The sequence below is a fragment of the Tasmannia lanceolata genome, unplaced genomic scaffold (genome assembly GCF_043159265.1).
Source record: "Tasmannia lanceolata isolate RefF3 unplaced genomic scaffold, GAP_Taslan_0.1 ptg000013l, whole genome shotgun sequence".
Lineage (NCBI taxonomy): Eukaryota > Viridiplantae > Streptophyta > Magnoliopsida > Canellales > Winteraceae > Tasmannia > Tasmannia lanceolata.
In genome coordinates this window covers 12,390,144-12,411,199 of record NW_027518690.1, presented here as the reverse complement: position 1 = coordinate 12,411,199, position 21,056 = coordinate 12,390,144, and the positions used below count along the sequence as shown (strand labels likewise).

Sequence of the window (21,056 nt, the reverse complement as noted above, 5' to 3'; positions counted from 1 at the left end):
ACTCGGTGTTTTTTTTTTTACACAACTTGACATTTCACCAAGCATGACCCAAACTTTCACCGAGATAACCCCTACTTCCACCGAGTCATGACCCAAACTTTCACCGAGACAACCCCTTTCCACCGAGTTGACCTCAATTTGACCCCAAAATTTTCTACTTTTATACTGGATCGATGACTTATACCGATTTTTTTGCATTAAAAATCTTTTCATCACTGATTGAATTCATTTCTCGTAGCTTCATTTGTGAAACAACCAATTACTCCAAAAGCTTAAGCAATTGGAGAAGGCATTATTTAATTTTTTATACTCACTCCCCCTCACATATGGCCCCTCTGTCTAGGGTTGGCTTACACGTGGCACATGTGACCCCTCTTTTTTGGGTTTGGCCTTTACATGGGGATTTTTCATATCAAGAAGGTTTGAACTCATGACCACTGCTCTAATACCATGTTAAAGAAGCATTTACTCCATAAGCTTAAGCTATTGGAGAAGGTGTTATTTTAATGTTTTATACTTTAACATCATTGAAGTAGGAGAATGGTGTGGCTTACCGTTGAGGTGATCGACGGTTGCTGGTTTCATTATCTCAACGGAGGGTGCTTGTAAGAATGGCCCGATAGCACGGAACGAACGGTCGATAAATCGTTAGGAAGGTCACTAGGAAGGCCACTAGTGAAAAAAAACAGCTGTAGTTCATCGAAAATGTGAGAAATGAGGAAGAAACAATTAAAACCTTGAAGGGCATTTTTGTCTTTTTATAGTGGCCGACTGTGAAGTCCCGTCAAACATATCACCTTTGATATTTAATCCAACAACAGCGTCATAAAAAGTGCGCTGCTCTTGGATCAAATATCAAGGGTGGTACAATTTTGACGGTACTTGATGGTCGGACACCATATAAAAACTCGTGAAATGCAGTGACTGTAATTACAGAATTAACAGGCAATATCTGGGTCTTTTTCCTGAAATTTTAACTCGAAAAATTTGCTGTACTTTGTATTATTTATCGGGGTTAGTTTAGTACTTTAACATTAGTTGTTAATAACTAACTAGGCTGGTTTTTTCGCCCACGCTATAGGATTATGCGCCCCCCCTGTTAACGTGATTCGACGTTAAAACTTGGGCAGTGACCTGTATTTTCCAAAATCGATTATCCAGCCCAGGCCATAGTATGATCCACACTAACCATTTGATGGGCCACGACGTAAATGGGTTGTGCCCCAAAAATCATTTCCATAGGATGATTCTAACCTTCCCATCTAGAGAGGGACTCACATTATGGTAGCTTCTATAGATCTGGGTTGTGCCCCAAAAATCATTTCCATAGGATGATTATAACCTTCCCATCTAGAGAGGGACTCACATTATGGTAGCTTCTATAGATCAGAAGGTTGCGATCATCCTATGGAAATGATTTTATGAGGCACAAACTATTTACATTGTGGTACATCAAATGGGCGGTTTGGATCATCCTATGGTGTGGGCTGTACAGTCCATTTTGAAAAAATACGAGGTGAATTCATCCTAGAAGAGCGTGAGTTTATCACCACCCTAAAACTTAAAAAGCGTTAAAAGTCTGCCTCCAGTTCACATTACAAGCGGGGCGCATAATCCTTCAGCCGGGCGAAAAAATCATCTCCCTTTTTCTTCCTTCCTTCTTGCCCCGCCCAACGAACAACAGCGATCTGAACTTTCAAAGGCTCGAAGAACGAATTTGGAAAACCATAACCCTAATTTTCAGATTCTTAAATCCGAAGATGGTGCTGATATCTGCCGCCCGAGATTATGTCGGGCGGATGTTGCAGGACATCTCGGGCATGAAGGTTCTCATCCTCGATAATCAGACGGTACGTTCTCAGATTTAACCCTAACCCTAATTTTCTGATTTGATGCATCAGTGTTTTTCGGCTACTGATTATACCGTTGGATCTGTTACGAATCGTTCGAGTCTCTATTTCAAATGTCTGATTTAGTCAATCTGTTGAATTATGTAGATGTGGATTTACCATTTCAAAAAAATAACAATAAAAATGTAGATGTGGATTTAGGTTGGTCTTCGTCCGAATCCCCTTTTGATGTATTGGCGATTTTCGGCTATTAATTATGCCATTTGATCTGTCACGAATCGTTCGAGTCTCTATTTCAACTCCCTGATTTAGTCAATCTGTTGAATTATGTAGATGTGGAGCGATTTCGAATCGTTTCAGTCTCTATTTCAGCTCCATGATCTAGTTAATGTGTTGAATTATGTAGATGTGGATTTTAGGTCGCTCTTCGTTCGAATCCCGTTCTGATGCATCGGTGATTTTTGGCTACTAATTATGCTGTTTGATCTGCTACGAATCGTTCGAGTCTCTATTTCAACTCATTGATTTAGTTACCTGTTGAATTATGTTGATGTGGATTTATGTTGGTCTTCATCCGAATCCCCGTTTGATGCGTCAGAGATTTTCGGCTACTGATTATGCCGCTGGATCTGTTACGAATCATTTCGAGTCTCTAGTTCAACTCCTTGATTTAGTTAATCTATTGAATTATGTAGATGTGGATTTTGGGCCTGGAATGGGATAGGTTTAAAGGGCCTAGCCTAACGTGTTCCATCAGCTCTAGAGTAAAATTTTGGTTATGATCACAATTTTGTGCTTGGGTGATTTTTATCCTAAAATTTAGTTTTACCTTTTAGAGAATATAACTTGATGGTCACATTTTTTTTTTCAGCACTCAACATCTTGTTCCAAAGTTCTATAAAGGTCTAAAGTCTGTAACTCTGTATATCTAAATGTCTTTCAAAATTATGTTGTTTTGGGCCTCACAATTGGCTTCAACGATTAGAGATAGGATTAATACCCTAACTTGGAATTAAAAAAAACCCTACAACAAATCCTATACGGGAGATTCCCTCATTGCAATATTTTTGCAAAGGATGGGGGGATTGATTATTCACTTCTAATGCAGAAATGGTCCAAGTTCCGACCAAAATCCAAGATTTTCTTAGAATCTCCCATGTTTCTTTGCCCAAAAATTCCCTAAAAAATATGAACGTTTCTCAATTTCTTAATTTATGATTGCTAAAGTTTGATATAATAATGACGGAAAATTAGATAGTTAACTTGTGCAAGGAGAAAATTTGTGTACACCATTATACTTTCTAAACTAAATTCTCATTTCTGTCTATTTAACAAAAGATGATCCTTAAATGAATAGTTTTAGGGTGAAAATTGATGACAAGTAGCAGACATACATTACTGTCAATTTATTAGAGTAGGGAAAAAAATAGGGGTAGAGACATGCTTTTTGGATCTTGCTTCTAGTAGAGAATGTTGTATTGCTGTAGTCAGTGGTAAGGAGAATATGGTCATCTACGTCAATTAATTAGGCCCAATGCCTTTAATATCCTCTACATTCCTATCTTTAGGGATTAAGGAGATGAGCAAAGCATTAAAAGCTTTGTTGGTACCATGATAGAAAAATAACTTGTCCAAATCAAACATCAAATCAGGTTTAATGATCTCACAAAATTCTTGAAAAAAACATAGGGAGAAACCGTGGGGACCCGGGGCCTCGTCTTTGTTGAAGCTGAAGACAGCCTACACACCTCATCTTTAGCAAATCAAGTTCAAGGAGGGACACATCCTCTTCCGGGACTTGCGAGAAATCACCAAAAATTCACGGCTTGCTACCCCAATCAGAATTGAACATCTTAGAGAAGTACTTATCCACTTCCTTCTCAAGACCCGCTCTGGCTTGAAATCCTAACCAGACACAATCAGCTTGCAAGTAAGTTTGCGAAAGAAACAAATGCTGATTTTCCTTCCGATTGGAATGACTTCCACCAATTTCTATCAAAAGGTTTAAACTCATTAATTATGAGTTAATCACATCTGCTCAAACCTAAAAGGCGCGGCTGTCTCAACTCATCCACCGTACAAAAGAGCAGAGGCACATGGTCTGAAATGGGGTGAGGGAGAACTCTTTGGAAAGACCTGGGAAAAATTTCTTTCTGATCCGACACGATAAGGAAGCTTACAGGTCTGCCATTCAGGAAAAAAAAAAGGAATCGTACAGGTCTACATAGTATAGGAGGAACCTTTCATCTAGACGAAGTAAATTTCCCTCCTTGAAGAGGGAGGTTAACAAGGTTGGTTGGTGTTTCCCCAGTCTAATTATTTTGCAATCCTTTAAGTGAATAGCAAGCATCTCTATTTTAGTGGTTTGCGATGGGCATTCAGTTCACGGGTGAAGTTCAGCACTCTTGACTGATAACACTTTCATGCCATACATTGTTTGTACATGGTGATAATTGCTTACATCTAATATGCTTATTTGCACACATTTTACACCTCGGAATGTGAAAAATAACTCGATGTTGATTGTTTTGGGCTACATTCAGCATTGGCTTCTTTTCATAATGATGTTATGCCACCCTAATTACAAGTTCGATTGTGTATTCAAGCTAAGTTTTAACCACATATATATGTGTTTTCTAATATGCAGGTTAGCATTGTAAGCGTTGTATATTCTCAATCGGAGCTACTTCAGAAGGAGGTGTTTTTGGTAGAACTGGTGGATTCCATGCCCAAAGAATCTATGGCACACCTCAAAGCAGTTTACTTTCTTCGCCCAACTTTAGAGAATATCAAGCATCTGCGAAGCCAGTTGGCTAGACCAAGATTTGGAGAGTATCACTTGTGTAAGATGTTCTTAATGATTTGGCATTTGAGCTAACTTATGATAGACTTTGACTGCAGAATTCATTAATTTATTGCCTAACTATTTTGTACTATCACTAATGAACTATTCTTTGAACTTTTTCCGGATTGTAACCAGCCATGTTCTTTTTGCAGTTTTCTCTAATATCGTGTATCATCCTCAACTTCAGATTCTTGCTGATTCTGACGAACAAGAAGTTGTCCAGCAAGTTCAGGTGACCTTGCATTGAGTAATCTATGGCACTCGATCATTACCGTTTATTTGGATAGCCTTTCTTTTTGTGACTGGAACTTTGTAAGGTTAAAATCCTAGTTGAGCTGCCTTCTTTTTTTTTCCTTGAATGATAACGGAAACATATATTAACCCAAGCAAAAAATTAAAGAGGATCATAGCATCCTCAATTCCAAAATTTGAGCAACAACAATTATTGTGGATTTGACAATTTTTATTAAAAATTAATTTAAAAATAAATATTTAAAATTTTAAAAATTGTATATCATAGAAATTTTGAACAATTATCCATTAAATTTGAGCAACAACAATTATCCGTTGGAGCAATTATGGATTTGACATTTTTTAAAATTAATTTAAAAATTAAATAGTGTTAGAAATTTTGAACAATTATCCAAGAAATTTGAGCAACAACAATTATCCATGCTGAAGCTTTGAGCCTCTTAATGGAGAAAGGCAAATCCGTGGGATTAGTTGAAGGGATCCAATGCGGCCCGAACGGCTTCGAAGTGTCTCATTTGCAATTTGCAGACGATACCCTTTTATTTAGTCACCCCCAGATTTCTAAAATTTTGAATCTTAAGGCAGTATTGAGGTGCTACGAAATCATCACTGGTCAAAGATCGAACTTTTCAAAGTCCAGAATGTATGCTGTGAATGTGGGGGAGGAGGAAGCAAATAATTTGGCTAATCTAATGGGATGCCTTTTGGATAGGTTCCCTTCTTATCTTGGGCTCTCTTTGGGAGGTGGCAGACCAAAAATAGGTTCGTGGGCGCCCATTGTGGAAAGAATTGAAAGGAGACTAGATACATGGAAAAGGAATTTGGTATCAAAAGGGGGAAGATTGACCTTGATTAAGGCCGTGCTGTCGAATATTCCTATTTACCAATTATCATTATTCAGGTGCCCTGTTTCTATTACAAAGCGAATCGAATTGATTCAGCGGAGGTTTTTGTGGGGAGGTTCAAAGGAACAAAAGAGTTTCTCTTTGGTCTCCTAGGAAGATGTCTGCAAGCCGGTACTCGGCGGAGGTTTGGGGATCCGTAAGATCAAACAGGTAAATGATGCTCTTTTGGGGTAATGGCTGTGAAGGTTTGGCGAAGAACAGACTCAGTTATGGGCGAAAGTTATTGGTGGTAAATATGGCGCAGACGTGGGAAATTGGAGATCCCTAAATCGATTCAACAAACCAGGTGTGACTCTGTGGAGGGATATTTTGCGATTGAGTCCATATTTTGACCGCGGCATAAGATATAGAGTATACTTGGGGGATAGAATTTCTTTTTGGAATATGGTATGGTGTTCCGACATCCCTTTAAAAGATTTGTTTCCTGATTTATATGTGGTGGCCAGGGACAAACAAGCTTTAGTCAAAGATTGCTTTGAGTTTCGGGCCAATAAGGTGATATGGAAGCCGCTGTTTCGCAAGAAATTTCTTCGACAGGGAATTGCTCTCGTTGGTTTCTTTTCTTCAGGTCTTGGACGACAACTACATTAGTTCATTAGGGGCGGATAAAAGGATCTGGGTGTGGGATTCATCGGGTTATTTTTCGGTAAAATCTTTCTACAAAGGACTGTATCCGTGTGCGGCAAATCTGTCTGTGGCAAAAGTGTGGAAGATGAAGGTTCCTCCAAGAATTTGTTTCTTCGGATGGACGGTGATTCAAGGCCGTATTCCAATGGTAGATTTTCTGAGGGCAAGGAATATGATCATAGTCAATCATTGTGCTATGTGTATCGAAGCTGGAGAATCAGTGGAGCATTTATTTATCCATTGCAAAGTCGCTCGAGAGGTATGGGGAAGGGTTCTGGCGAGATTCGGTATCGAGTGGGTATTCCCTTCCCAAGTGAAGGATCTATTTGAGGGGTGGGCGTTTACTCCATGGAGGTCAAAAGGTAAAGTCTTGTGGTCGATTTCATTATTGGCTACGCTGTGGGTTTTGTGGTCGGAAAGAAACAATAGGATTTTCGCTGGGCGTTCAAATTCTCCCTATTTCCTGTATATCAAGGTAGTAGCCTTATCGATTTCATGGGCGAGGGCACCGCCCATGTTCAAATTTGTCTCGGCTTTCGACCTGTGGGCGGGTTGGAAAGTGGTATGCAATAGTCAAGTTCCCGCTCCTAGAATCTCTCAGCAATGGGTCAATCCTCCTGTAGGATTTTCTAAGCTGAATTTTGACGGATCAAGCTTGGGTAACCCTGGTCCAGCTGGGATCGGGGGTGTCTTAAGGAATTCAGAGGGGGATGTTGTGCAGGCTTTTTCCGGGCCTATAGGTGTCGCAGATTCTAACGAAGCTGAAGTCAGAACCGCTTATCAAGGATTTCTGATGTTAGGAAGCGAGAGGGTAGCGAACACTATTGTGGAAGGAGACTCTGTAAATGTCATTAGGTGGCTTTAGGGTTCGGTGAATCCTCCTTGGAGATTTCTTCGTTTTTTCGATGAAATAAAGGATATATCGGTTGGATGCTCGGTTGATTTCCTTCATGTTAGGAGATCAGCCAATGAAATCGCTGATAGTTTGGCTAAAGCGGGTGTGGTCAAGCAGTCTCTGGAGCTTTACGACTTTCTCCCCCCTTAATTTCTTTTTGTATTGTTTTTCCTATTTTCCTTTCTTCCTGTGTGTAATTCTGGCCTAGTGGGGGGTGCGGGAGGCCTTTTTTTCGGTCTATCCCTTTTTAATATATTCAGTTACCATTCAAAAAAAATAAAATAAAATTATCCATTCGAGCAATTGTGGACTTGAATTTTTTTATTAAAAATTAATTTATAAATAACTATTTAAACTCAACTCAACTCAACTAAGCCTTTGTCCCAAACTAGTTGGGGTCGGCTAATGAATCCTTTAGAAAATTTTCATGAAGAAGGTGAAAGTATCTACCTGGCTCAAATTGACTAAGTCTAATCCTGACACTAGTTGGGTTTGTCTACATGGTAAAAAAACTATTTAAAAATTAAAAAATTGTATATCATAGAAATTTTGAACAATTATCCATGAAATTTGAGCAACAACAATTATCCATTTGGGCAACAACATAATTCACAAATTAAAGTACTAGATACGTCAATGGTGTAAGGTATGCAAGCATATCATTTAAGTGTTAGATAAGGTAGGAATTCCGCAAATCAAAATGAAGAAAAGAAAAGGAGGTCAAGATCTATGAAAATCAAAATCAAGAAAAGGGGAACGATTTATAAAACACAACTGGCAAGGGTGAAATGGAAAGGGGAGAAAAATGAATGTAGGATGTTAGAAAGGCGAAAAAGGGAAGGAGTAATAGAGGAGGGGAGGTGAAAGGGTTAGAAGAGAGAAGGGAGAGAATTCCTTGTGGCGGAGAGCTCATTGAGCTATCTTTAAAGCATCCAAATTCCCCTATGGCTTCTTCCTTTAGGTCTTTTATGTGGGGGTTGAGGGGTCTTTTGCCAAGGCTCGTACTTACTAAAAATAGTAAGCCCTCACTTACTAAAAATAGCATGTCCACGCTTGCTAAAATTGTAAGTTTACTAAAAATTGTAAGTTCGTACTTATTAAAAACATCAAGTCCGTATTTACTAAAAGTAGGAAGTTCATACTAATTAAAAATACTAAGACCTCATTTTGAATTAGTGATGTGAGTGAGCTCGGCTAATGGCCATGGGTAGTGCCGTAGTGGTGGGTCATAGGATGATGTGGACATCCCCTACATTTAGGCAAAATAGAAGTTTCTAAATCCAAAAAATCCTGTGTAAAAGAAAAAATAAACACATGTCCAATATAAAACAACCGAATCTAATGATTAAGACTGTTGAATCACATCACGATCTCTAGAGGGAACTTTATCTTAGCACCCATTTTATAATTACTCCTTTGCCTTCTGACCTAGTAGTTCTTAAAGTCTAATTTAAGTTACAAATATTCTTCTATTTTGGTGGTGATGCACTTTCAGATAGAGATCGTCCTTCCATACTTTTGTATTTTTTTTTTTTTTGAATGGTACTTTTGTATTTTCTTTTTATCTTTTCAAAATTTAATATTGAAGTATGCAGGTTTGTTTTTATTTTGCAGGAGTTCTATTTGGATTTTGTTGCCATTGATCCTTACCATTTCACTTTAAATTCACATTTGAATCACATGTACATGCTCCCAGCGGTTGTGGATCCTCCAAGTTCACAGACCTTTTGTGAGCGAGCGGTTGATGGTATTTCTGCAGTTTTCTTAGCATTAAAACGCCGGCCTGTTATCCGATATCAACGTACTTCTGATATTGCAAAGACTATTGCACAGGAAGCTGCGGTGAGCAATTTATTCTTAAAAATCACATTTTGTCGTAAATAAAAATGTTGTGGGTTTAACTTGCATATCTCATATTGTCACAAATGATACACATGTTGGGGTTCCTTTTTTACAGAAATGTTTTGTTTTCATTCATCAGTCAATATTTAGGGTTTTGTATCCCTAAGAACATATTTTTTTTATTTTTTCTTTGAATAAACATTGCAGAGGGTTATGTACGAGAAGGAGCCTGGTCTTTTTGATTTCAGACGAACCGAGTTTTCTCCACTGTTGTTAATAATTGATAGGAGGGATGACCCTGTTACTCCATTGTTAAATCAATGGACATATCAGGTACTATTGATCATATCCTTTCCACTCATTTTGTTCCATAAACAGGAAAAAGACCGTCTTATTGTTTTGGAATACATGATATTAATCTCGCACGTTACTTTCCACAGGCAATGGTCCATGAGCTTATAGGTATTCAAGATAACAAAGTGGATTTGAGAAATACTGGAAAAGTTCAGAAGGATCAGCAGGTTGGCTTTTACTTCTCCTTCTACTTTGGTTTTCTTAGTTTAACTACATGGCTCTTTTTTTGCAATGAATAATACAAATACTATTACCTGCTTGTAGGAGGTGGTGCTATCATCGGAACAAGATGCCTTTTTTAAGGCTAACATGTATGAGAATTTTGGAGATCTTGGAATGAATATCAAGCGGATGGTAGATGAGTTCCAACAGCTCGCAAAGAGTAACCAAAACATACAAACTGTCGGTGCGTATTGGGCAATCTATAGATCTCTTGAAGAACTAATTTGTGTTATTGTAGCATTTTTAGCCTTGTGGTTTCCAGTGTCTCTCTTAAAGATAACTAACTTGCTAACTACTTATCTAATCTTTTACAGAAGACATGGCCAAATTTGTTGACAACTACCCTGAGTATCGGAAAATGCATGGGAATGTCTCGAAGCATGTAACAATGGTTACAGAAATGAGCAGAATCGTTGATGAGCGGAAGCTCATGTTAGTTTCACAAACAGAACAGGAGCTAGCTTGTAATGGTGGACAGGTGGCAGCATTTGAGGTAGTTTATCTTTCTATACAGTTTACTAATCTTGATTTCTCCATTGATATGCCATTTTGTTGTTTAAATTTACTCTAAATCTATTAGTAAAGGTTGTTTGTTTACCTTGATTGTCCATTTACATGTTACTGAAGCAATATGCATTTTTGATACCAAGTAGTTAAAGCATGCTATGCCATGAGGATGGTTGACATTGGATTATGAGAACTGATATTTCTATTGGAATTATATATGCACACACTAATTCCAAAACTCAGCGAGCTGACTTGAATCTCACTTAGTTGACTCAATTTCGGCAATGAAACCTGGCCGAGTTCTTGAATGACTTGATTCTATGCAAGACGAAAACTGGTTTCCTAAACGCAACTCAGTTTTGGATTAACTTGGTTGAGTCTAGTAAATATAGTTAGGAGGAGGTTAATCTAAAAAATCAATCATTTTCCGAAACTTAATCCTTTTAAGCCTTGGTGAATCGATCAAATCCTTCGAAGTTACCACTCATATTATGTTTTCTAATTAAGTTTGTTGTGTTGCCTATTAATTAGTAGAGGAATGCTAAAGTGAAGGGCGCCCTTGAAAAACCCAGCTGCACCCCCATCTGATTCACGTCACTCTTCTGGTTGCAATAACTGTAGTGATTTGATATTAATTAGCATTTCCCTAATTAGTGTTAAAGTATAAAAGATAAATAACGCCTTTCTCCAACAGCTTAAGCTTTTGGAGAAGTTGATAAGTTAACATGGTATCAGAGCCAAAGGTCTCGAGTTCAAACCTCCCGGATAGCAGGTCTCGAGTTCAAACCTCCCGGATAGCAAAAATCCACATGCGATGGTCGGCCCAAAGTGGGACCACATGTGCCACGTGTTTGCCAATTGGGCCACACGTGCAGGGGAGTGTTAAAGTATAAAAGATAAATAACGCCTTTCCCAACAGCTTAAGCTTTTGTAGAAGTTGGTAAGTTAACAATTAGTTTCAAATTACAAGTTAAAAATTAAAAAGGACTTAATTCTTTGGAATCATGATCAGGAATCAAATTTATTTAAACCTATCTCTTCAATAAGTATTCATCAGCAGACTATTATTCATGGAAGACGGAAACCTATAAAAAAAAGACTGGTTCATGGAAGATGGAAAGAAGATAAGAAGAGAACCAGCCAATTAAAAAAAAAAATCAGAAGACAACATACTAATCGAGGTATGACTTTCCATTCTTTTTTTCGGTTTTAATTTTTTTTTACTTCTTTGTAGACTCAAGACTAGTTTAGAGGAAACACCAATTGCTCCTGGTGGAATTCTGTCATTTGGTATATGGCCAGCTCGGTCTGCTTGTTAACTTGTGGTATATCGCTAAAACTGGTTTTCAATGTTGGCCTAAAATAAGCACGAGCATATACAACACACCAATGACCTAGTTTTGGGATGCCCTAATTAATTATCAGATCTCAGTTCAAGAACAAAATACTACTCAACAATCCGTTTCCTGATTGGAAATATCATTGTAGTGCATTGATACATTGTATTGAAATGAATGCATAAATGGAAATAGCACCTGAACATTTTCTCTCTAGCCCCGTTCCTCCTTTTAACAGCTGTTGGGAAAGTTCCAGCAAGAGAGACTATCAATTGCAGGCTTCTCAAGATACAATCTTTTGTAATTCTTCATATTACATACCTTGGAGAGTGCTCTTTTTCCATGCTGTCAAACATCATAGATTTTTTATTTGGCATCATGCAAACTTACGGGAATTATTTTGAGTGAAAAAACATAAAAATATTTGAAGTAAAATTGTTCTGTTTGTGTAGATGAGTATGCATTCTTTGCCAATTCATTCTAGCATACAGTGTTTTTCCCTTATAACAAAAGAAGTGAATGATTTAAATAGATCTAAGTTCTTTCAATTGATTTTTTCAGTCATCTGCTTACTTCTACACCTTGAAAATTGGAAATGAACTGTAATAACAAGTACTGAGTTTTATATTTCATTACTTTTTACTTTACTTTTAAAAAAAAAAAAAGTTTTCCTCTCTCTGTGGCATAAATAAAGGTAGACATCTAACTACTACACTAATATTTCCTTTTTAACATGTGAAGGATGCTCCTCTCCATGTTCCAAAGCAAGTTCTCTAAATGCATGCTAATTCTCTATTATGTCTATTAAAGAAATGCAAAAAACAAGTGATAGATGCTTTGAAGGGGAATATAGTTGGAGGAGCTGTGGCCATAAGTGCAAACCTATGACTTCACCTGCTCTGTCCCCATAGCAACTGGTGTCCCTTAGAACCTTCACCATAAAATCTCAATTTGAAGCTGGAAGTCCCAAATAGATTAACCATTTCGAAGATACTTCTTAATGATGGGCTCTAAAAGAATGTTCTTAGTGTTGGGCACTAAAAGAATACTAGGCATGATGGATCCTTGCATGTGAATTCTCAATTTACAATTCCGTGGAATGATTTTTTGTGTCTCATCATGACTACGTCCCCTGAAAAAGAGAACTTATTTGGTTGGAATTACATGATGTTTGTGGTATAAAATAAACCCTGTGAAATAACCAAGGTGTGAAAATGTCTTTATGTTTCAATAATGTGATTCCTCTATTTAGCACTCGTTACTTAGCTCTTAAAGGCTGTTACAAATCCTGAAAAGCAACCCGCATCCATAAAAAGTGTATAATAAAGTGAGGACTGCGATTATCAAAATAAAAGAGTTCAGTATTGGTTCCCTATATACACATATACATACACATATATCTATATGTATATCAGTACATGTATATGTATACCATTCAAAAAAAAAAGTATATGTATATGTATATGTATATGTATATGCATATGTAAATGCGTATGCATACATATATTGTATCTGTTAGAAGTAATCTGGGGTTAGAGAAGAGAGGAAGAAGAAGAGGAGTGAAGGTTGGAAAGACTCCACTAGGGAGCTCTACACACATACAATGTATATATAGGCCCAAATAGGGCAAGTGAGTACAAAGACTACAATACCGTCTATACTAGAGGTAATGACTAAACTACCCTACAACATGTTATTCAACACTCCCCCTCAAGTTGGAGTGTATATACTAGGGAACTCCAGCTTGGTACAAAGGAGATTATAACAACTAAAAATAACAGAAGAGGACCATAAATAAAAAAGGTACAATAAGCCCATACACACATCCAGCTTGGTATAACACTCCTCAAGTTGGTGTGGTGAACACATAATGAAAGCATAATACCTAAAAGGACAGCAGTGGCCACAATAAACATCATCGAGATCAATGGCCATAAAAAAGAGCAGCTCCCCTGAAGTAGCACAACAGCAAGAGCGAACAAACAGGGCCTCCCCTTGAATGAGAGTACGACGATCACATCTGCATATCACAAGCAATGGAGGCGCCATGGCAGGAACAATTACGATCCAACAAACAAAAGTAGCAAACCAAATGTGCGCACAACGAACATCGGCGAAGGAGCACATCGCCATGTGAAAAATGAGGACAATGGATGTGGAAACCATCGGATAGAAGGTTGACGGGGAAACCGTCACTTAGAGAGAAGAAGAGATAGAGAAGACAACCAAACAACGATGGGAAACCACCGTCTGGTGACAAGGTCGACGGCATGAAAATCGTCGCCTGAAGATAAGAAGAGGAAGATAACCAACCAATGATGGGGACACCATCGCCTGGAGACAAAGTCGACGGCATGAACATCGTCCCCTGAAAAGAGCCGACCAACGATAGGGAAACCATTGTCCGGAAAAGATAGGTCGACGGGAAAAGATCGTCTCCTGTAAGAGAGCCGACCAACGATGGATATGGAAGCCATCGCACGGAAAAGGAGGGAGAAGATAACCAACCAACGATGGGGAAACCATTGTCTAGAAAGAAGGTCGACGGCATGAACATCGTCGCCTAATGAGAGGTCGACGGGAAAACCACCGCCTCAAGATAACAAGATAAAAGGAAGAAGATAACCGAACAACAATAGGGAACCATCGCCCGGTGAAGATAAGGCATAAAGCTGGAAAGAAAGATGAATGCGTAAAACTATGTGAAGAGAAGACATGAAGGAGAAGACAACATGAAGGGATAAGGCATAAAGCCGAACACCACGAAGAGACATGAAAAACAAGACATGAAAACAAGACAACATTCCCTCAAGAAGACAGACAACACTAACAACACTCTCCTCAAGAAAAGACAACAAAGTGGACAATACTCCTTCTAAAGAAAAGACACAAAGAGCTACATGACAACACTCCCCCTCAAGTTGAAGGTCAAATACCTTCAACTTGCAACTAAAAAAAAAACGAAGCCAAACAAGGCAACACACTTCTCTCGGACATTTCATCCAACACTTGGTGTGCGCTTTGAAGAAGACAAAGAAACGAAGAGAAACAAGACACTACACCTCTCTTAGACATTTGAGCAAACACTTGGTGTGCGCCTTGAAGAACTCCATAAAAGATATAAAAAAGACATAAGACAACACTAGACAATGTAAAGAAAGAGATGACATCAACACAAAACACATACAAAACAATGGAAAGAAAGAGATGACAATACTAGACAACACTCCCCCTCAAGTTGAAGCCAAGGGCCTTAAACTTGAAACGAAAATAAGACATCCAAGGCACCAAATCTCTTTCGGACATTTCACCAAACACTTGGTGGGCACCTTGGAGCCGAAGACAAAAGACATGAAACACAACAAATATAGACGGAGAAAAACAAAGATGAGAATGAAGGACAAGAAGACAATACTCCATACAAAAACCCAAATGAGAGAAAGAGAGTAAATACGACCGAGGAAAATGGGTTTGCCGAGAGAGAAATGACGACACACAAACAAAAAAATATCGAGAGAGATTTAAGGGTTTGAAACAAAAAATAGAGAAATACGAGAGAGACAATAGGGAAGAGAGTTCTTAGGGAAGATTTGAAGAGAAACTACAGGGAGATAAAGAGAGGAAAACGAGATACGAGAGGAAGAGATGAACGGCGTGGAGGGAGATAGACTCTTCTTATTTCCTTCTTGAAGGATCAGCCCATTGGCTCTCATACCATGTTAGAAGTAATCTAGGGTTAGAGAAGAGAGGAAGAAGAAGAGGAGTGAAGGTTGGAAAGACTCCACTAGGGAGCTCTACACACATACAATGTATATATAGGCCCAAATAGGGCAAGTGAGTACAAAGACTACAATACCCTCTATATTAGAGGTAATGACTAAACTACCCTACAACATGTTATTCAACAGTATCTATATATCTCTGAAGTATTTAATAGCCAGTTTAGTGGTCCTCAACCCTTTTTAAACCGCATCTGAGTTTCTGGTCTGGTCTCTTTCATTCGTGTAGTCAATTGGGACCTATGGTACGGCAAAGGGGGACCACTGCCAAGTACAGGGTTGGTCCCATCAGTCCCATTAGAGAGGTGGTGAGGTGAGAATATCTGCTGATACTATCTCGGAGAACCACCTTTTCAATATTACTGTTACATTCACCTCTAATCTGTGTTTACTTACTCAATACTTCACTGAATCACTGCATAGTACTCAAGGTGTATTAAACCCGAAATAGATTTCCATTTCTTGGCATTATAGTCGCAAATATCCCCGACTTTTTATAAAAACATCTTATTTTTTGCAATTCTTGATAAAAACGAAACCTCAAAATTATCCCGAGGCTTGGAAAAAAATACTGTGACATCTTCATGTTTTTTTAATTTTTACAGCCAAAATATCTCGAAAATATTGTAATAAATCATGATATTTTTTTTCATTTTCGCAATTTTTTTCATAACGCTTTTGACGATACAAATCAGAGGTTTGTTCGTAGAATCCGAACATCAGAGATAATAGTAGTTATGAAAAATATGAAATTTGGAAAGGCTAGGGGGCATGACAATATTCCTATTGAGACTTGGAGATGCTTGGGTGATGTGGGTTTGGTTTGATTAACTAGATTATTTAACAATATTTTGAAGACTAAGAAGATGCTTGATGAGTGCAGGAAGAGTACATTAGTTTCTATTTATAAGAATAAAGGGGATATCCAGAGTTGCACTAATTACCTGAGAATTAAGCTAATGAGTCACACCATGAAGTTTTGGGAGAGGGTAATTGAGCGTAGACTAAAAAAAGAGACTAAGGTGTCAGAGAATCAGTTTGGCTTCATGCCCGGAAGATCGACTATGGAAGCTATCTTCTTGATTAGGCGGTTAATGGAGAGATTTAGAGAAAATAAAAAGGACCTCCATATGGTTTTCATGGATTTGAAGAAAGCGTATGATAGGGTTCCCAGGAGTATTATGTGGTGGGTCATTGAAAGGAAAAAAAGTGCCTACTAAATATGTTGATGTGATTAATGATATGTATGATGGAGCAGTAACTAGTGTCAGAACCACGGATGACACGTTTAGTGAGTTCCCAATTACAATAGGAATGCTCCAAGGATCAGCTCTAAGCCCTTATCTTTTTACGCCAGTTATGGATTAGCTTAAGGAGGGTATCCAGGATGAGGTGCCGTGTTGTATGTTATTTGCAGATGACATAGTATTAATCGACGAAACCAAAGCAGGAGTAAATGCTAAGTTAGAGTTATGGAGAACTAGTTTAGAATCCAAAGGTTTTAGACTGAGTAGGACTAAGACAGAGTATATGGAGTGCAACTTTAGTAATGTAAGGAGGCGGGACAAGGATGTAGTAAATATGACTGGACAGGAGTTACCTAAGAGGGATATCTTTCGCTATCTTGGTTCAATTCTACATAAGGAAGGAGAGATTGAAGAGGATGTTAACCATAGAATAAGAGCAGATTGGTTGAAGTGGAAGCTTGCCTCAGGAGTTTTGTGCGACTGTAAAATCCCTACCAAGTTGAAGGGAAAGTTTTATAAGACAGCTATGAGGCTAGCCATGCTGTACGGCTCTGAATGTTGCCCCACCAAGAAGCATCATGTGCATAAGATGAGTGTAGCGGAGATGCGAATGCTTAGATGGATGTACGGCCACACAAGGTTAGATAGAATTAAAAATGAAGACATTTGTAAAAAGGTGGGGGTGGCACCAATTGAGGAGAAGATGAGAGAGCACCGCTTAAGATGGGTTGGACATATCCAACGTAGACCTTTGGATGCTCCGGTGAGAAGAAGCGACTCGTGCCAAATTGATGGAGTAAAAAGAGGTAGGGGTAGACCGAAAACAACTTGGGTAGAAACAGTGAGGAAAGACTTGATAGCTAGGAACATAATAGAGAACATGACCTTGGATATGATAGAATGGAAGAAAATGATCCACGTAGAAGAACCCAACAAGAGCCCGGATTAGAGCCGGGTAGATTCCTTTCACCTTCTTCATGATATTTTTCTAAAGGATTCATTTAGTCGACCCCAACTAGTTTGGGACAAAGGCTTTGTTGAGTTGAGTATTGTTCCAGTTTTTTCCCATTATAAACCAAAAAATAACAAAAAATTTATAAATATCCCGAGATACACCCTTCCCTAGAAATTTCCGAGACAAATATTTGTGACTGCTTGGCAGGCTGTATGCTCATTTTCTAAACCGCAGATGTTTTGATTGCAGATGATCATATACGGTTAATCTGAGATATTAGATGAGGAGAAACAGCCTAAATATATGTAGCTGTAACTTCTCAGTGATAATACAATATATGCATGCACACACTAGCATGTTAACTTGAAGTGTGGTTATTTTATAACCTTTATTTTTCTGTGTACCCTTTTGCAGGCTGTTACTAATCTCCTAAACAATGAAAGTGTTTCCGATGTTGACCGCTTACGTATAGTAATGTTATATGCTCTTCGCTATGAGAAGGAAAGCCCAGTTCAGCTGATGCAACTTTTTAACAAACTAGCTTCACGATCTGCGAAGTACAAGTCTGGTGTAATGTAACTAAACCCACATTCCCATTTTATAGATTTGCCTTTGGCATACTTATTGCATTGTCTGTCTTCCAATCTTGCTTTTAAGCGGCCAGCCCTTGCATTCCTCGCCATATTTTTAAATTTCGACCGAAATCCGAAATTTCGGCCAAAATATTTCGGTGTCGGTTTGGACCGAAACTGAAATTACATTGAATCGGGTTTTTATAGGATTGCGGCGAAGTTTACAAGATTTCCATTGAAATTGCCGAAATTTCCACTGAAATTTTAAAAAATACCGATTTTTTTTTACCAAATTTTACATGATTTCGGCCAAAATATTTCGTTTTCGGTGGTGGCTGAAACCGAAACCGAAACCGACATTTAAAACCTTGTTCGTCGCTTCACCATGGTGCTCTCTATTTGTGGAATGCAAATTAGGCTTTCGCCTGTGAATTGCAGTCACCGTCATGACTAGAATATAGGTGGCATGTCTAGTGTCTGGTTGCTAATTTCGATCCTACCTCTATCTCATGTTTTCCCAGTCTAATCAGGACATTAATTTCGTGAAAAAGTTCATGATGATTGATTTGTATTTTTTGATCTATCATTAATATGTTTTGTACAAGTATTTCTTGTAATTTTTTTTTGGGGAAAAATACAGATACACCCCCTCAACTTTTTGACATTTTCATCTGTAACCCTGACTTTTAAAAATCACCAACTACACCCCCTGAGGTTTCAATTTGTATAAGGTAGACCCTCTCAATTGGCGGTTCCTCCACAGATCGAAGGGTTAGGATGATCCTATGGAGCTGATTTTTTGGGCACACTCTATCTATGTCCGGGCCCATCAAATGAACGCTTTGGATCATCCAAACAATGTGGGCTAACTCTGTTTTTGGTAGTGTTTGGATTTGGCTATGGGGTTTGGAAGAGGGGGGGGGGGGGGGGGGTTATGGGGTCTTCATTAGCATTGATAGTGCTTCAAAAGAGGGGGTCTACCTTATACAAATTGAAACCTTAGGGGGTGTAGTTGGTGACTTTTAAAAGTCAGGGTTAGAGTTGAAAATGTTAGAAAGTTGAGGGGGTTCAACTTTATTTTTCCCCTTTTTTTTGGAAAATGATTATTTTCTTGTATTTGAATTGGTCGGATACACCCCCTCAGCTTTCTGACATTTTCAACTATAACCATGACTTTTAAAAGTCACCAACTACACCCCCTGAGGTTTCAATTTGTATAAGGTAGACCCCCTCAATTGGCGGTTCCCCCACAGATCGAAGGGTTAGGATGATCCTATGGAGCTGATTTTTTGGACACACCCTATCTATGTCGGGGCCCATCAAATGAACTCTTTGGATCATCCAAACAATGTGGGCTAACTCTGTTTTTGGTAGTGTTTGGATTTGGCTATGGGGTTTGGAGAGAGAGAGAGAGAGAGAGAGAGAGAGAGAGAGAGAGAGAGAGAGAGAGGGTCTTCCTTAGCATTGATAGTGCTTCAAAAGAGGGGGTCTACCTTATAGAAATTGAAACCTCAGGGGGTGTAGTTGGTGACTTTTAAAAGTCACGGTTAGAGTTGAAAATGTTAGAAAGTTGAGGGGGTGCAACTGTATTTTCCCCTTTTTTTTTGGAAAATGAGTATTTTCTTGTATTTGAAATGGTCGTTGCTCCATTTTGTTTCTGCTTTGTGCCCATGTTCCTTAGACTTTCTAGTTCTTGTCTATGCTTTCTTTTCATGTGTCCTTATGTTCAGGGAACAACCTCCTGAAGCCAAAAATTGAGGATAGCCCTGGTAGGACGGGTTGGGCCAGTTTTCAGTCTAGGTTGGGATTTCCGTAATTTTTATCCTCTGATTTTGTAACTTTCTTTGTTTATTTGGATTTTTTTTGTTAGGAGTAAAGACTTTCTAGTTGCTTTGGGGAACATATCCTATTTTCTTCATCATTTCTAAATTACCTTTTCTCATGTCTTCCCTGAAGCCAGCAGTGGACTTCGCTTTTCAAAAACATCGTTCTGATTTTTTTGACTTTACAGGTTGTCCAATTCCTCTTAAAGCAAGCTGGTGTTGATAAGCGAACTGGTGATCTGTATGGCAATCGTAATTTCCTGAATATCGCCCGTAACATGGCTCGTGGGCTTAAGGTTTGTTTATTCAAATTGTACTTTTTGCTTTTAAAGCTCAAGCTTGAAGCCTTATGTTGGACTATCGGCTTATTTTAGGGAGTTGAGAATGTGTACACACAGCACCAACCTTTACTGTTCCAAACAATGGAAAGCATCACCAAGTGGAGACTCAAAGATGTCGATTATCCATTTGTTGGAAATCACTTTCAGCAGGGAAGGTTTGTCAGCAATCATATCGAGTGCTTGATACCTGAAAATTTTTCTGTTACACCTTTATTGTGGTTTTGGATTTGTTGTGTGGTTTTGTTTACCACAAATTAATAATTTTTAATGGAATGTTTTGACTGGAGATATTGCGATTATCATGATTACCTGGTGGCTTGGGTGTTGGGTTCATGATTAAAGTGCCAAAAAAAAAAAAAACCACTCACAATCTCTAGGTCATGGGTTCAATCCCAACTTAAAAGTTGTTTATAGCATCCTTCATGTTGGGAGAATCAAAGTGGTCTCCAATTAATTTTTGGCATTGGATGTACTTCCAGAAATTAAGAATCTGCATTAGTTGTCAATGGCATGGTTTTCTTTTTCCATCATATTCTTCCTCTTCTCCCCCTTTTAGCCCCTCATTGATACTTGAAAACTACTGTGGATTAGTCTACCATTTTAACTCACGATGCTGTGGCACTTTCTATTGTTTCTATTGGCACCGCCTTTGCTTGTCTTTGTCTGGAGTACTATCAAAAGCATAAAAAGGGGAACAGGTTCA

General features: G+C 38.5%; 1 protein-coding gene across 3 annotated transcripts in view; it reads left to right on the top strand.

The window, feature by feature from the left end:
* Window positions 1-1,594: 1,594 nt before the first annotated feature.
* The window catches only part of LOC143889804 (vacuolar protein sorting-associated protein 45 homolog), a 24,624-nt gene continuing 5,162 nt past the window's right edge, over window positions 1,595-21,056 (top strand). For 2 of the 3 annotated variants that reach the window (XR_013254938.1, XM_077394161.1), the window contains exons 1-11: window positions 1,595-1,850; window positions 4,498-4,693; window positions 4,848-4,927; window positions 8,989-9,216; window positions 9,424-9,549; window positions 9,657-9,737; window positions 9,835-9,976; window positions 10,107-10,285; window positions 18,032-18,187; window positions 20,201-20,308; window positions 20,387-20,508. Coding sequence is in view for 2 of the 3 variants with exons in the window: in XM_077394161.1 (XP_077250276.1) it covers window positions 1,761-1,850; window positions 4,498-4,693; window positions 4,848-4,927; window positions 8,989-9,216; window positions 9,424-9,549; window positions 9,657-9,737; window positions 9,835-9,976; window positions 10,107-10,285; window positions 18,032-18,187; window positions 20,201-20,308; window positions 20,387-20,508 (1,508 nt within the window). In the remaining variant the exon portion in view is untranslated. The remainder of the gene's footprint in view (window positions 1,851-4,497; window positions 4,694-4,847; window positions 4,928-8,988; window positions 9,217-9,423; window positions 9,550-9,656; window positions 9,738-9,834; window positions 9,977-10,106; window positions 10,286-18,031; window positions 18,188-20,200; window positions 20,309-20,386; window positions 20,509-21,056) is intronic. The other variant, XM_077394162.1, reaches the window with a different exon arrangement.